We start from the raw sequence: 13,891 nt of genomic DNA on the forward strand, positions 1-13,891 counted from the left end.
AGCCTTTTCACTTAATGTATCCTTTGTTATATGATCAATATGACCTATACGTAATTGCTTCAACTACATGCGAAAGAAAGTAATAATGCTCCCAATAGATATGCACCCTATATAAGCATTAATGAAGGAAGAACCCCAAACCCAGTAACCTAGCCAGACTATTCTTCCAAGAGGTATCTTATCACTTCTGGCACTGACTTGCCCATACTCCCTCAGTTAAAGCGCTTCTTCAGCAGTAAAAATGCCGTTCCAGGGTCATTTTTTGTCAAGGTCGTTTTGAGAGTGTTTCTTCTCGAAGAAGTCTCTCGAAACCCTTTATGTGAGTCTTAACAGCGTGTGAATGTTCAAAGCCCTTCGTACATATGCAGCTTTGGCATTCCCATTGCTGTTACTTCCGTGGCCCATTTCAGTGCAAGTACGGATATTTTCTCTCTCTAGCCATTAAGAGAAGGCTGTGCCAATCAACAATAACAGGTAGTTTGCCTACAGCCAGCCTTCTACAAGCAGGAGATGGAAGCAAAGAAACTGCATTCACATCAGACAAGCTCTAGACTGCTGTCACAGGACAAACTACCCAGCAACATAGCCTTGAACTCAACTAAGAGCGCAATCTACATGTTTCATTTGCCCATTAAACCCCTTGGTGAGACGAACATTACCAAGACATCGCGACTTGATAAAGTCACAAAAAGCTTGTTGAAAGCCAAAAGATGTGTACAAGAATTTGTTGTACATTTCATAATACATACAGTTTGCTTGCACGTTTTTCTTGGACTCATTTGTCCTGTGGCACACAGAAAGGGGAAAATGCTTGATATGTACTCTCCATATGAACGCCCAAAGCCTTCACTGCACAAAATGTGGTCAGAAACATCTCTTGGACAGCATGAGAGGTATCAAAGACACCATCTTGTTCGACTTTGGTAAGTAGAATCTCTTCCATAGGCAACGGGATTTTAAAGACACGATCTTGTATGACTAACGTACATATATGACTCAATTACATTGAAGCTCGCATTTGCAAGCCAGTCTCTTCCATGAATCACAGATCCTACAATGAACAAATGATATGTGACCCATGGTTGAACAAATCCCACTTTTAACATGAGTTTAGGTAGAACGCTGCAAAACATAAATTTACATGTCACCCTCTAGTCCGTTAAGGTGAATCCACAGAGCAAAACTCTTGGTCCAAATTCTTGATGTGAGCATTCCTGTGGTGCCATCAAAAATAAATGCGGTGAATTTGACTGTTCACTAATCTTTTCCTGCAAGTGGGACACTTCTTTTGCTTTCTGATAGCCTCCACTATACATTTGCGGCAAAATATGTGACCACAAATTGTGGAGGTTTCTTCCTCCATGGTGTCCATGCATATTGCACAAGTGAGCTTTACTTCACGAGATACCTCAGGAGGAGGTAAGCACCGTGATTCAGGAGGGAAAAGGCAATGCTTCTTTTTCTGCAAACATAACATAAAAACAAGGACAGCCATTGTATTAAGGTAAGACCATGTGTACCATACACAAGAGGCATGCACACACCATATAAAAAGTTCAAAACTGTGTCACATGATTCTTACAGCAGGAATACTATGATACCCCTCATAATTGTCGAGGGCACTCGTCAGATCAATTGTCGGACTGAAAAGTAGGGAATCCTGAAAACTTGGAAGGGGAACATACACAGCAGGTTCAGGTCTCGACCTCCTGCCCAAAGTCCCCAATCTAGGAGCCGCAGGTACATTCCCTATGACACTCAAGCAAGATTAATCTTGAAGGCTTAACTCAACAAGCACAAGCTACAAATTCATTGCAATCGTTCATAAGACTGATGGATAACACAGACAAACACTAATGTAGACCCCCCCCCCGCCCCCCCCCCCCCCCCCCCAACCGACCCCAGTGCTTTTTTCAATTAAGAACAGAGCTGTTTTACTAGTTACTGTTTACTGTACGCCCCATCGAATGCTGGCTGGAGACGACGATCTCTAGGGGAGTACAAGACTTCCAAGATACCCGACTGTATAGCCAAACTGGCTGTGCATATCAAGGTGGAATGTGAAATAAGTGCAGAATAAACAACACTGGGGGGGCATAATGCCAGATGGTATGCCCCAGGTTAAGCACACAGTAATACAAGACCAGCATCTCAAGAACATGCTTCTATGCTCCTCAGCTCAAGTATCCCACTAGTTACGCACAGTATGTATGAGCCTTGTCTAAATAACCGTATTGGTGGCCATGGTGGAGGGCTTGGCACTGAGGACATGCAGGCAATGTGTCACCAGATGATGGGGCAGATGCCACATGGTTGTACAGAAGATATACAGCAGGCTGCTGATGTGCACAAACTCTATGGATGACTGCTGATGTGGCAAAGAGTGCGGCAGACTGCTCTCACGTGTGTGGCTGTAGATCTTTGGCTTTAAGTGTCCCAAGTTCTATAACAGTGGCATCAGAGCTCAGACGATTCTTCTAAGGATCCGATCCCTTTTCCCACAGCACACATGGATTCTGGCACTGAATCTAGCAAGAAGGAGACAGTTATTCCTACTCGCTTGAGTGAGGAAACCAACAGATGATCTAGCGGGAGTCGGACTTCTTCCGAGAACTCAGGAGAAAAGTACAACCCTCTTCTGCCAAAAAACCTCGAAAGGATGGAAGCCCAACGACAGCTTCAAGTTGACACATGTGCCAACCATATGCTCAAATAAATTTTAATACGCCAAGGATCAGCAGTATGCGAAATTTCTGAAGAATCATCCACTTGACAAGATTCATTTGGGATGGCAAACGACCACCTGTCATGTCAGCAATGAAGCAGAAATCTAAACAAAATGCAGATAAGCAAAGATTGTACTCGCAGGATGAGTTTGACAATGCAATGGAGCAACGGTCAACTGAGTAATGAAATTTTCGAGCGGCTCTCGAAAGAAAAGTCGCGCAACGGATTACCCCGGCTATCTAGGTCGGGAATCTACATTCAAAGCAGTTAGCAGATCCAAGAAGAGTGTACGCTTTGAGGATGCTCCCAGTTCAACCTCGTCTTTGGATAGCTCTGAGAGTTTCCTCTTCCTCCGACTCAAGCAGGGAGGACAGAAAGCACCAAAAGCGCAAAAAGACTTGGAAGAGCAAGAAGAGCAGTAGGGACAAACGATCCAAGAAGAACAGATCCCGTAAAGGATCTTGGAAATACAGAAAACACTCTGACAGTGCTGACAAGGATACCTCTTCCTCAGATAGTTCTGATTCGGACGAGTCAATATTTGGAACAAGGCAGAGACGAGGTTACAGATTGAGTCAGTTCGATCATCTTGAACAAAAGAGTGGGAAAACCAAGGAATTTAAAGCGGGTGGGCAAGCACTTAAATTTGACGCTATAAAGACACCCACGAAGCTCTCGCTTTCTGTCACAAAGTGACGATCTGGCAAGACCTGAAGGACGGACTCCAGACAAAGAGGGGTCCAAACTCTAGTGAAAGATGCAGAAGAAGTTTTACTAACTTATAGAGCCTATCCGATGATGAGCGCGCGGCGGTGCGTGCAAGTGAAAGAGCACGCGAGGAAGTGCAGAGTGTGTGCAGAGAGAAGTGGCGAACGCCAGCAGGAGTGGAAGCGCTAGCAGAACGTTGGGGGGAGAGAGAGGGCACGCTACACGATGAGTAGGGGAATAAGTTAGTGAGTTAAAAAACTCACATTCCCTTTATTATTTTGTATAGGACCAATTTATGGTTAGTGGCCAAGTTCACAAAGGTTAGTAACCTTTAAAATATACATTAAAGGGGGCCAACTGGGCCTTTAACCCACAACCTCCCACTTAAAGGCATAAATGGCACCTTTAAGCTACGTGACTCCCACCATCTCTATGCATAGATGATGTTGTGCTTTGGGTAAGCACTTAGTGAGAGCATCTGCTGGATTTTGTGATGTATGGACCTTAACCAATGTAATAAGGCCATCCTCAAGCACTTCTTGTATGAAGTGATACAACACATCAATATGCTTTGTGCGTGCATGAAACATGGCGTTCTTTGCTAGACATATGGCACTCTGGCTATCATAACCAAGCATAGGTGCCTTGGCAGGCAAACCAAACTCACTGCATAGGCGTGCTAACCAAATAGCTTCTTTGGAAGCTTCAGTGGCTGAAATATATCCAGCCTCTGTCGTAGACAATGCAACAATCTTTTGCAATCTAGAACACCATGAAACAGCACCTCCTGCAAGAGTAAATACATAGCCACTTGTGGATTTCCGTGTATCCACATCACCAGCCATGTCAGAGTCGCAAAATCCCTTCAACTCCATTGGTCCTTTACCATAGCAAAGGCATTTGTTTTTAGTCCCTTTCTAGTACCTCATAATGGACTTCACTGCATCCCAATGCAACATGCCTGGATTAGCCATAAACAGGCTCACGACTCCCACTGCATGGGCTATGTTAGGCCTAGTAGCAACCATAGCATACATAAGTGAACCACAAGCTGAAGCATAAGGCACACTTTGCATGTCATTGGCTTCTTCCTTTGACTTGGGACAATCATCCTTGGAGATTTTGACATATGGCTGTAATGGCACACCAAGAGGCTTTGCTTCAGCCATGTTAAATCTGTCCAGCACCTTTTCAATGTACTTTTCTTGCGACAAATACAATAGGCGCTTGTCTCTTTGCCGTGTAACACGCACTCCAAGTATATGTTCAGTTGCCCCAAGATCTTTCATTGAAAACGCAGATTTCAGCTGCCCTTTAAGAGCATCAACAGTGCTTCTTTTCCTTGCAGCTATCAACATATCGTCTACATAGAGCACAAGAATGATAGGGTTGCCATCCTCATCACGTTTGGTATACAAACAATGGTCTGCATGGCTTCTTTTGTAACCATGTTTAAGCATGAAGCGATCAAACTTCTTGTACCACTATCTACATGACTGTTTCAGCCCATACAAGCTTCTATTGAGCATACATACCAAATGTTCCTTGCCAGGGATGACAAAACCCTCGGGTTGCTTCATGTAAAGCTCTTCTTCCACATCACCATGCAAGAAAGTGGTATGTACATCCATTTGGTCCATTTCCAAATCAAGACCAGCCACAATGGCAAACAATACACGCAAAGTGGTCATCTTCACAATAGGAGAGAACACTTCCTGAAAGTCTATGCCCTTGGTTTGAACATATCCCTTTGCAACAAGCCTTGCCTTATACTTGGGTTTTGCATCAACAGTCTTGATTTTATACACCCATTTGTTAGGAATAGCCTTCCTTCCTTTGGGCAATTCAACCAAATCCCAAGTATGATTAGCATGCAAAGCTTTAATCTCTTCCTGCATAGCAAGCTCCCAATTGTCGCTGTGCTCACATGTCTTTGCCTCTTTATATGTAAGAGGCTCTCCCTCATCTGTCAACATAATGTAATGCAAAGAGGGGTCATATCGACTCACAGGCCGTCTTTGACGAGTAGACCGCCTCACCCAATGATCCACATTATCCGGCAATAGGTTTACATCAGGTGGCACTACAAAATCATCAACAATGGGCTGTTGTACATCATTTTCAGCACCATTTTCAGCATTGTTTCTTGGCTGCAAATACCCTTCAGGAGCCTCAATTTGTTGTCCAACATCATCTGGCTCAAACACCACTGGATCATCTACATTTTCAGCCATTTGTGGTGCATCTGAGGGTCAAAAATAGGCCTAACAGGTGGCTGGTCATGCTGAAATTTCACCTTTTATGGTCATGCTTTGAGGCACAATTGTTTTGAAGCAGCCTTGCCTCATTAAAAACAAAATCCCGGCTGTGTACAACCCTTTTGAGCTGAGGTAACCAAATCCTGTAACCCATTTCGCCTTCTTCACCATATCCCATGAAGAGGCCTTTAATGGACTTCGCATCTAGTTTACTCCTCAACTGAGGTCTAACATGCACAAAAGCTCCGCAACCAAAAATGCGTAAGTGATCATATGAAGCAGGCTTGCCAGACCAAACCTATTCAGGGATGTCACCTTTCAAAGACATGTGAGGGGATCGATTGCATATATGCACTGCACTTTTCAAAGCTTCTCCCCAAAATCCATGAGAGAGATTAGTTGTGGACAGCATGCATCTCACCCTCTCACAAAGTGTCCTATTGAATCTTTCAGCCACACCATTAGAAGAGGGGTTGTATGGCACAGTAAGCTCCCTCTTAATGCCCAAATTTTCACAAAACTTGTTAAATTCAGCACTTGTGTACTCCCCCCTATTGTTTGTACGCAAGCATTTTAGCTTTCTACCTGTTTGGGTGGTCACAAATGCATGAAATCTCTTAAACGTAGCAAAGGCTTCATCCTTAGACTTAAGCAAATAAACCCAAATTTTACCACCCAGAGACTTAGTAGGCATGCTACATACATCAGAATGTACAAGATCAAGCACACAAGATTTACGAGAGACACCAGAGTAATAAGAACGCTTTACTTGCTTTCCATATTGACATTCATTACAAAAATCAAGCTTTGTGCCTTTAGCATCAAGCTTGTTCAAAGTACAAAGCTTAGAAAGGCCCTTTTGGCTCATATGGCCAAGCCTCTTGTGCCACAACTCCATGTGAGAGTTAATTTCAGCCAATGTAATAAACTTGCCCAGCACGGCCTTTCCATGCATGCAATAAAGTGTCCCTTTCTTTGTGCCCTTTACAATCAGCCTTGAGCCTTTGGTCATTTTCCATGATCCTCTCTCAAACAAGATGCTGTAACCATGCATATCCATCTGACCAACAAAAAGCAGACTCTTCTTGATTCCCGGCACATATCTAACATCATGCAAGACAAGCTCATTTGTGCCATCTATGGAGAGATGCAGAGTGTCAAATGCCCTCAATGGAACATGCATGATTGTTTCCAAGGTATACATGGGCACGCTTGCCTACATCAAGAGTAGAGAAACACTCCTTGATAGGAGTCACATGAAATGAAGCACCGGAATCAACAATCCAAGTCTGGGACAATGCAACATTGACAGTCAACAAAGCATCAATAAGATCACTCTCTGTGATCTGCATGTCCTGTGAATGAACATTTAGAGAGGCATCAAAGTCATAAGCATCATCATCTGACAAAGTGGCACACAAGATGTCCTCTACATCTGACAGCTCCTCAATCACGACACTAGAAGCCACATTGGCCTTCTCTTTGTCCTTTGAGCTATCTTGTGCATCTGCCTTGACTTCCTTCTTCTCTTTCTTTTTGTCTCCGCCAGTCTTTTTCCGTTCTAACTCAGCTTTCTTGTGACCTTTCCTGCCACATTGATAGCAAGTCACATCACCCTTGCCTTTGCTTGCATTTCCCCTTTCTTTACTCTTACTCTTACTCCTTTGTGCATAAGCATTCTTCTTTTCTATCCTGCCTCTAACCATGTTGACAGAGCTGCCTCCCTCTCCACTTGCTTCCCTCCTGATTTGTTCATTCAAGATAGAACCCCTGACACCATCAAAGGTCAAATTGGGGTTATTGGGGTCCCATGACTCAGGTAAGGTCATAAGCAAGAAGATAGCTTTCAGCTTATCATCAAAAGGGGACAAGCCAGAATCCTGTAACTACGACAAAGTACTCTGCGAATAATGACAAGTACTCAAATTGGGGTTATTGGGGTCCCATGACTCAGGTAAGGTCATAAGCAAGAAGATAGCTTTCAGCTTATCATCAAAAGGGGGCAAGCCAGAATCCTGTAACTACGACAAAGTACCTGCGAATAATGACAAGTACTCTGCCGCGCTCTTGGACTCATCTAGTTGCATGCCAACAAGTTTTCGCATCAAGTGCACCTGGTTGACAGGCGTTGTATTTTCATACATTCCCTTTAACTTCTCCCACACATCAAAAGCAATCGTGAGACCTTTCACATCAATGACGGTGAAACCGGCCCGTAGGGCGGTAGGCGTTGGCTTTCACCCGAAATTCTTTACTTTAGACTTACACACAGAGCACTTTACAAAGAGAACCTGCGGCGGGAATTAACACTTGAATACACACACGGCTCGGTAGCTAGAATGCTCCGAGCAAACACCGACAACCTGTAGGCCCCAAAATTGGCACCCCTTTCGGTATTTCTTTATTCTTTAGGAGGGTAAAGTACAAAGAAGAGTCCTTGGAATCCTTTGACTGTATCCCACTAGATACCGCCTGTTTTGGCCAAATTTCGGCAACATAACAACCCCAAAACTTGCGCGAAACCAATTCCCCTGCTAGAACTCGCTTCTACTGGCGTATACCCTCTGATTCCTGTCCAAAAACAGAAAATTCAGCACGCTGTATTTACTGGTTTTTGCCCTGTTTCCAGCCCCAAACAGTCCCCTAACTGTCCTCTGCCAGTGGGGCACGATTCCCAATGGTCCTGGCGTCCGTATGGCTGAAAAACAGTGAATTTACAGCGCATACACAGCGCTGATTTTGCACCTGTACGGTGAGGTTATGACCCTCACCAGTGCCTGCTTTGGAGCAGCAGTTAGCTACCCCTGTTCCTGCTCAAGGAGACTCTTGCCTCAGCACAAATGCATAATCCCACACAACTGTACATCAGTCAAATGAGTAGCCCTCTTGTGGGGCATCACATAACTGCACGTAGGGGAGAGAGAGAGCAGTGTGTAGTGTGCAGGGCATCACTCCTAGCACCACACTGTACATGAGAGGGAAAGGAAGCACTCCATAGCTCTTAACCTGTGACAGGTTGCAAATGAGGCCTCTCCCAGCTTACAAATCAGCGCCCATTTTACTGCAAGAGGAAAGTTCACGAAAAGTTGACACTTGGCGCATTTACAAGCATTTGCCCGTTTCGGGCTTGCCGCTTAAAAATATCCTGACCGGTTGCCCAGTTGACTTCGCGGCATGGTTGTAAAATGTTCCCCTAGTCATACCGAAGGTAATGACGCGAACACATTTCACGGCCCAAAATAGCAGTTCCCTAAATTTTAGGAGATGCTTCCGTTGGGCTGCCACTGGTCTTTTGACCATCTATCCTCATTGGGACCGCATCCAAAAGTGCAATGTGGCCCAAATGTCGGATACTTTTTGTTGGTAGTCCCACCTTGACTTTACGCCTTAATTGAGTTCACTTCCTAGTATCCACCAACTTGCTAAGTGCGACGGGGGGACCTATATGATCTTGCTCTGAGCCTAGACATCCTCTTACCATACGAATTCCAGTGCCGACCACTTCCCGTTTGCGGGTGAATCTACCGTTCACATTGGCCATACAATGTCCGACCGTTTGCTACTTCAAAAAGAGGATCTCAAAACAAATAAAATAAACCCCATTGGAAAGAAACCAACAACCAAGGTTAGCAGTTGCCACATCTCTGTGACATGGTTAATAACTGCCACGTCCTTGTGACATACCCCCCTCTTGAAATCGCAAACGTCCTCGATTGCATACCATAAATACACGCCACTGATGATCTTGTGCTATTAACACTCTTTTATCATCGCATGTATCCGCAAGAAAGGTCCTAACATACATAGATACAAATGACTTAATGAGGCCTTCATACTTTTGCCCTTTCCATCTATGGCACTGAATTCATATGTACATTTGATGTACTAGCTCTATCATTACCCCTCCTTTGCACACGTTGGGTTGGGGCATAAGTAGGCTGTAACCCAAAGGCTTCAAGGTAAAGCTGCAATACATTTGGTTACTCTGACAGTTCATGCTCTTCCATCCACTTTGCATCCATAGGCGGATAGTTCTTGAACTTCACCAAATAGCGTCTTGCAACTTGTCCTTTAACTTTTCTATCCTTATGTGCCAAAACTTGCTCAGGTAACAAGATCTCATCAAGTTCCTCAACTTCTGGTTGATCCTCAACTGGCATATCTTCTGGCACATCACCCACGAAGGGTCTTAGAAGACTCACGTGAAACGCATTATGAATCTTCCACGCATCAGGCAATTTCAGCCTGTAAGCCACATCGCTGATCTTATCAAGCACTTGAAAAGGCCCATAGTAACGCATGCTGAGCTTAGGAAACAACTGTTCCTTGCCCTTCATCTTCTTTAATCTTGCCTTTTCGAACCTTAAGAGAACCCAATCACCAGGTGATAGTAGCAATTCACGATGGTGACGATCAGCAGCCTTTTTCTGTTTTGCCTGAGTTTTCTCCAAGGCAACTTTAATCTTCTTATACATCTCATCCATGTTCTCAACATATCGATCTGCCTCAAAGATCTTGTCCTTTGTGTGCAAAATGGGAGGAACCTTTTTGCCGCCTTCAACAATTTCAAAAGGTGCTTTGCCAGTAGACGAATGCACCGTATTATTGTACACATACTCAAGCATAGGCAAATACTGTTCCCACTTGCCCTTATTATCTGACACATAGCATTTCAGCAGATCTAAGACAGTAGAATTGGCCTCTTCTGACTGTCCATCAGTTTGTGGATGAAACGAAGACGAGAACTTGAGAGTAGTAGCCTTAGATGTTGTAGGAGTGAAAGATCGTAAACTGGTCATGCGAGGATCACGATCATTGATAATCGATTGTGGCATACCATGGTACTTAAACACATTGTACATGAACAAGCGTGCCATCTGATCAGATTTTATCTTCTTCCTGACAAGCATAAAATGGGCTTGCTTGCTGAACCTGCAGATAATGGTCCATATACCATCATTCCCTATTGGTGTCCTTGGAAGATCAAAGATAAAGTCCATAGCAATGCTTTCCCATGGCTTATCCGGAATCGGGAGTGGTTGTAACAACCCTGGTGCCTTTTGCCTGTCAAACTTGACCTTTTGGCAAACTATGCATGCTCGCACAAAGGCATCCACATCTCTCCTCAAGGTAGGCCAATAGAAGAACGTCTCTACCGCTTTAACTGTCGCATCAATGCCACGATGCCCTGCATACGGTGGGACATGACTCTCTTCCATGACCTTATGTCGAAGTGGCCTAGTGACACAAAGTCTGCCATGCATCATCATAAAACCATCTCTGAAAAGGTAGTGCTCGTGATGTTGCCCCTCTTGTAACTGTTCAAAGATCCTTGCAAAATCTTCATCAGCAGTATACTGTTCCTTCATGTCATCTAACTCATGATGATAAGGAATTGACACAGCTGCAATTTGTGGCTTTCTTGATAACGCATCAGCCACAACATTCTTCTTGCCTTCCACATGCATAATCTGGAAGTGGAACATGGAAAGATTGTTTGCCCATCGCATATGCTTTTCGGATAACTTTGACTGTGTCAAGAAGTATCGCAAGGTCTGATGATCTGTTTGGACAACAAAATCAGCACCTAAGAGGTAGTGCTTAGAGATAGAAAGCGCATGAATAACGGCCAAGAGCTCTTTCTCATAGACTTGCATAGTCCTCTCTGGCCCTTGCAAAATTCGGCTTTCATAGGCTACTACCCGTCCATCTTGCATTAGCACTGCTCCGATACTACTGCCACACGCGTCACACTGGACCACAAATGACTTCCTGAGATCTGGCAAAACAATAACTGGATCTGAAGTCAACTTTTCCTTTAAGAGACTAAAAGCTGAAATCTCTTTTTGGGTCCATCTGAAAGTGACCTATTTCTTTTGCAATGCGTGAAGAGGCGATGCTATCTCTGCAAAATTTTTGATAAACCTTCTATAGTAGGAACACAATCCCAAGAAGCTTCTGACATCGTGCACAGTCTTGAAGTCTGGCCATGTCTTGATAGCTTCGACCTTTGCGGGATCCATTCTAACACCATCCTTTGAGACTATGTGGCCCAGAAAGTGGATCTCTTCGAGGAAGAATTCACTTTTCTTAGGATTGACAAGTAACCTGTGACTGCGCAGCTCTTCGAACACAATGGTCAAGTGACACCTATGCTCCTCTTCATTCTTCGAATACACAATCATGTCATCGAAGAATGTTCCAACAAACTGTTGATGCAAGCGGAAAATCCGGTCCATCATTCTGTTGAACGTGGCAGGAGCATTTGTTAGCCCAAACGGCATCACTAGAAACTCATAAAGACCAAATGTCGTTCTAAACGCAGTCCTGTGCACATCCTCTGGGCTTATACGAATCTGATGGTACCCACTCTTAAGGTCTGTCCTGCTGAAAATTGCAGCACCCTCCAAACGATCGAGAATATCATCAATGCGAGGAATAGGAAACCTATTCTTGATGGTATTCTTATTCAACGCACGGTAATCAATACACATGCGCCATGAGCCATCCTTCTTCTGCACTAGGAGCACTGGGGAGCAAAAGGGTGAAGAACTAGGCTAAATCAGCCCCTTCTCTAATAACTCCTCAACCTAGCCCATAATCTCTTTCTGCTGCGCCGCACTAACCCTGTAGGGAGGTCTATTTGGTGGGCTACATCCTGGCACCAAATCTATCCGATGGTCCTCAGGTCTCTCTGGCGGCAATTGCGACGGTAATGAATCAGAAAAACAGTCACTAATCTTTTGCAAAAATGTTGACCTTTCTTTATCTAACACCGATAAATTTGACTGATCCCTATCCGAGACATCACGTGTAAAAATCAAGTACACAGAAAGATGATTCTTTATTACAGAAGTGATAGCAGAAGCAGATACAATAGGGATTGACTCTCCTTTAAGCTTTACATCCAAGATGTGAGTTTTGCCCCTATGCTGTACAGTGATCTTTTTGTTGTAGGCATCCAAGACTCCATGCACTCGGAACATCCACGGGATCCCCAACAAGGCGTCACAACCTTCCAGCGGCATGATGTAAAACTCTTTAGTGTCCACATACGACTGAATATGCAGACGCAGTTTTCCAATGATGGGAGTAACACACTCTGAGTGGCCAGGACATGCCAACCCTGCCTCTGCGGTGTACCCCATCTCTTCAGCTCTGATGCCCAGCTTCATAGCTAACTCTGGTGAGATAAAGTTGGCTTTGGCGCCTGGATCAAAGAAGATGAGTGCCGTCTGATCCCTGACTTTACCCCATGCCCTGCATAACTCACTGGCATCTGTGTTGGGCCTGTCACCCACCATGTCTGGCACTAAACCTGCTGTGGGTTTAGGCTTCTTGCCTTTCTGGTCTTCTTTATCCTCTGAGTCAGCTGGCCTTTTCCTTTGTGGACAATTGATAGAAATATGACCAGGCTACTCGCATATAAAGCATTTGTTCTCAGCCATTAGGACCTTTTTTTCCTCGAGCGACTTGCGCACAAAAGGCTTCCTTTTCTGTTTCTTTGCCTGCGCTCCAGAAGTCCCAGCTGAATCCTTGTCTTTGGTGGCCTCTTCCGACCCCTGTGACGCATCAGGAGCCGTTTTCACAAAGGGCTTCTTCGCTGAATTTTTCTTTTGCTGCCCTCCTTTATCACTGCTCGGAAATCCACTGTCCTCTCCTTTCAACAGGGCAAGACCAGTGTTCGCAACTTCCATGAGCTGAGTAAGGGTAGCCACTCTGTTCTTTGTACAGTAATCACGAAGCCCTTTAGGCAGCCCAGAACAATACTTCTCTATCTGCTCTGTCAGTGGCACAAATCTATAGGAGGTCACCGAGAGTAACGCTTTACAAAACCTACTATTGTACTCCAGCAAGCTCTTGCACGAAGCTACCGTAAGCTGGTGCCAATCTGTCAGGACATCGGCTTCAAATTCATTTGATAGCCAAGCAGATGCAAACATTTGCTTGAAGTAAACCCAAGTGGCGGGTGCCTGTCCTTGCATTAACAATGTCGTCCACCATGTAAGCGCATTGTCCTTTAAGAAAGTGGCAGCTTTCCTGACCTTCGAGGCCTCTGTAAAATTCCCTCCCGCATAAGCTGTATCAAACTGCTGGAGGAAAGTGAGTGCCTTTGTCTTATCCTCGAAACCACTGAAGGTACTGAACTTTACCGCTGCACAACCTTCTTTGTAAGCCTTCAGCTTCTCTAGTGCCCC

At 44.5% G+C, this 13,891-nt stretch overlaps 1 protein-coding gene across 1 annotated transcript in view; it reads right to left on the minus strand.

Moving 5' to 3' along the window:
* Window positions 1-713: 713 nt before the first annotated feature.
* LOC147457443 (uncharacterized) overlaps window positions 714-13,891 on the minus strand; it is a 71,132-nt gene continuing 57,954 nt past the window's right edge. Inside the window, exons 3-6 of the mRNA XM_086513588.1 lie at window positions 1,583-1,749; window positions 1,336-1,462; window positions 1,142-1,214; window positions 714-1,051 (exon numbers count right to left, since the gene is read on the minus strand). Coding sequence (XP_086369714.1) covers window positions 997-1,051; window positions 1,142-1,214; window positions 1,336-1,462; window positions 1,583-1,749 — 422 coding nt within the window. The 3' untranslated portion in view covers window positions 714-996. The remainder of the gene's footprint in view (window positions 1,052-1,141; window positions 1,215-1,335; window positions 1,463-1,582; window positions 1,750-13,891) is intronic.

Source organism: Adiantum capillus-veneris, chromosome 5 (assembly GCF_014529385.1).
Source record: "Adiantum capillus-veneris isolate H3 chromosome 5, ASM1452938v2, whole genome shotgun sequence".
Classification (NCBI taxonomy): domain Eukaryota; kingdom Viridiplantae; phylum Streptophyta; class Polypodiopsida; order Polypodiales; family Pteridaceae; genus Adiantum; species Adiantum capillus-veneris.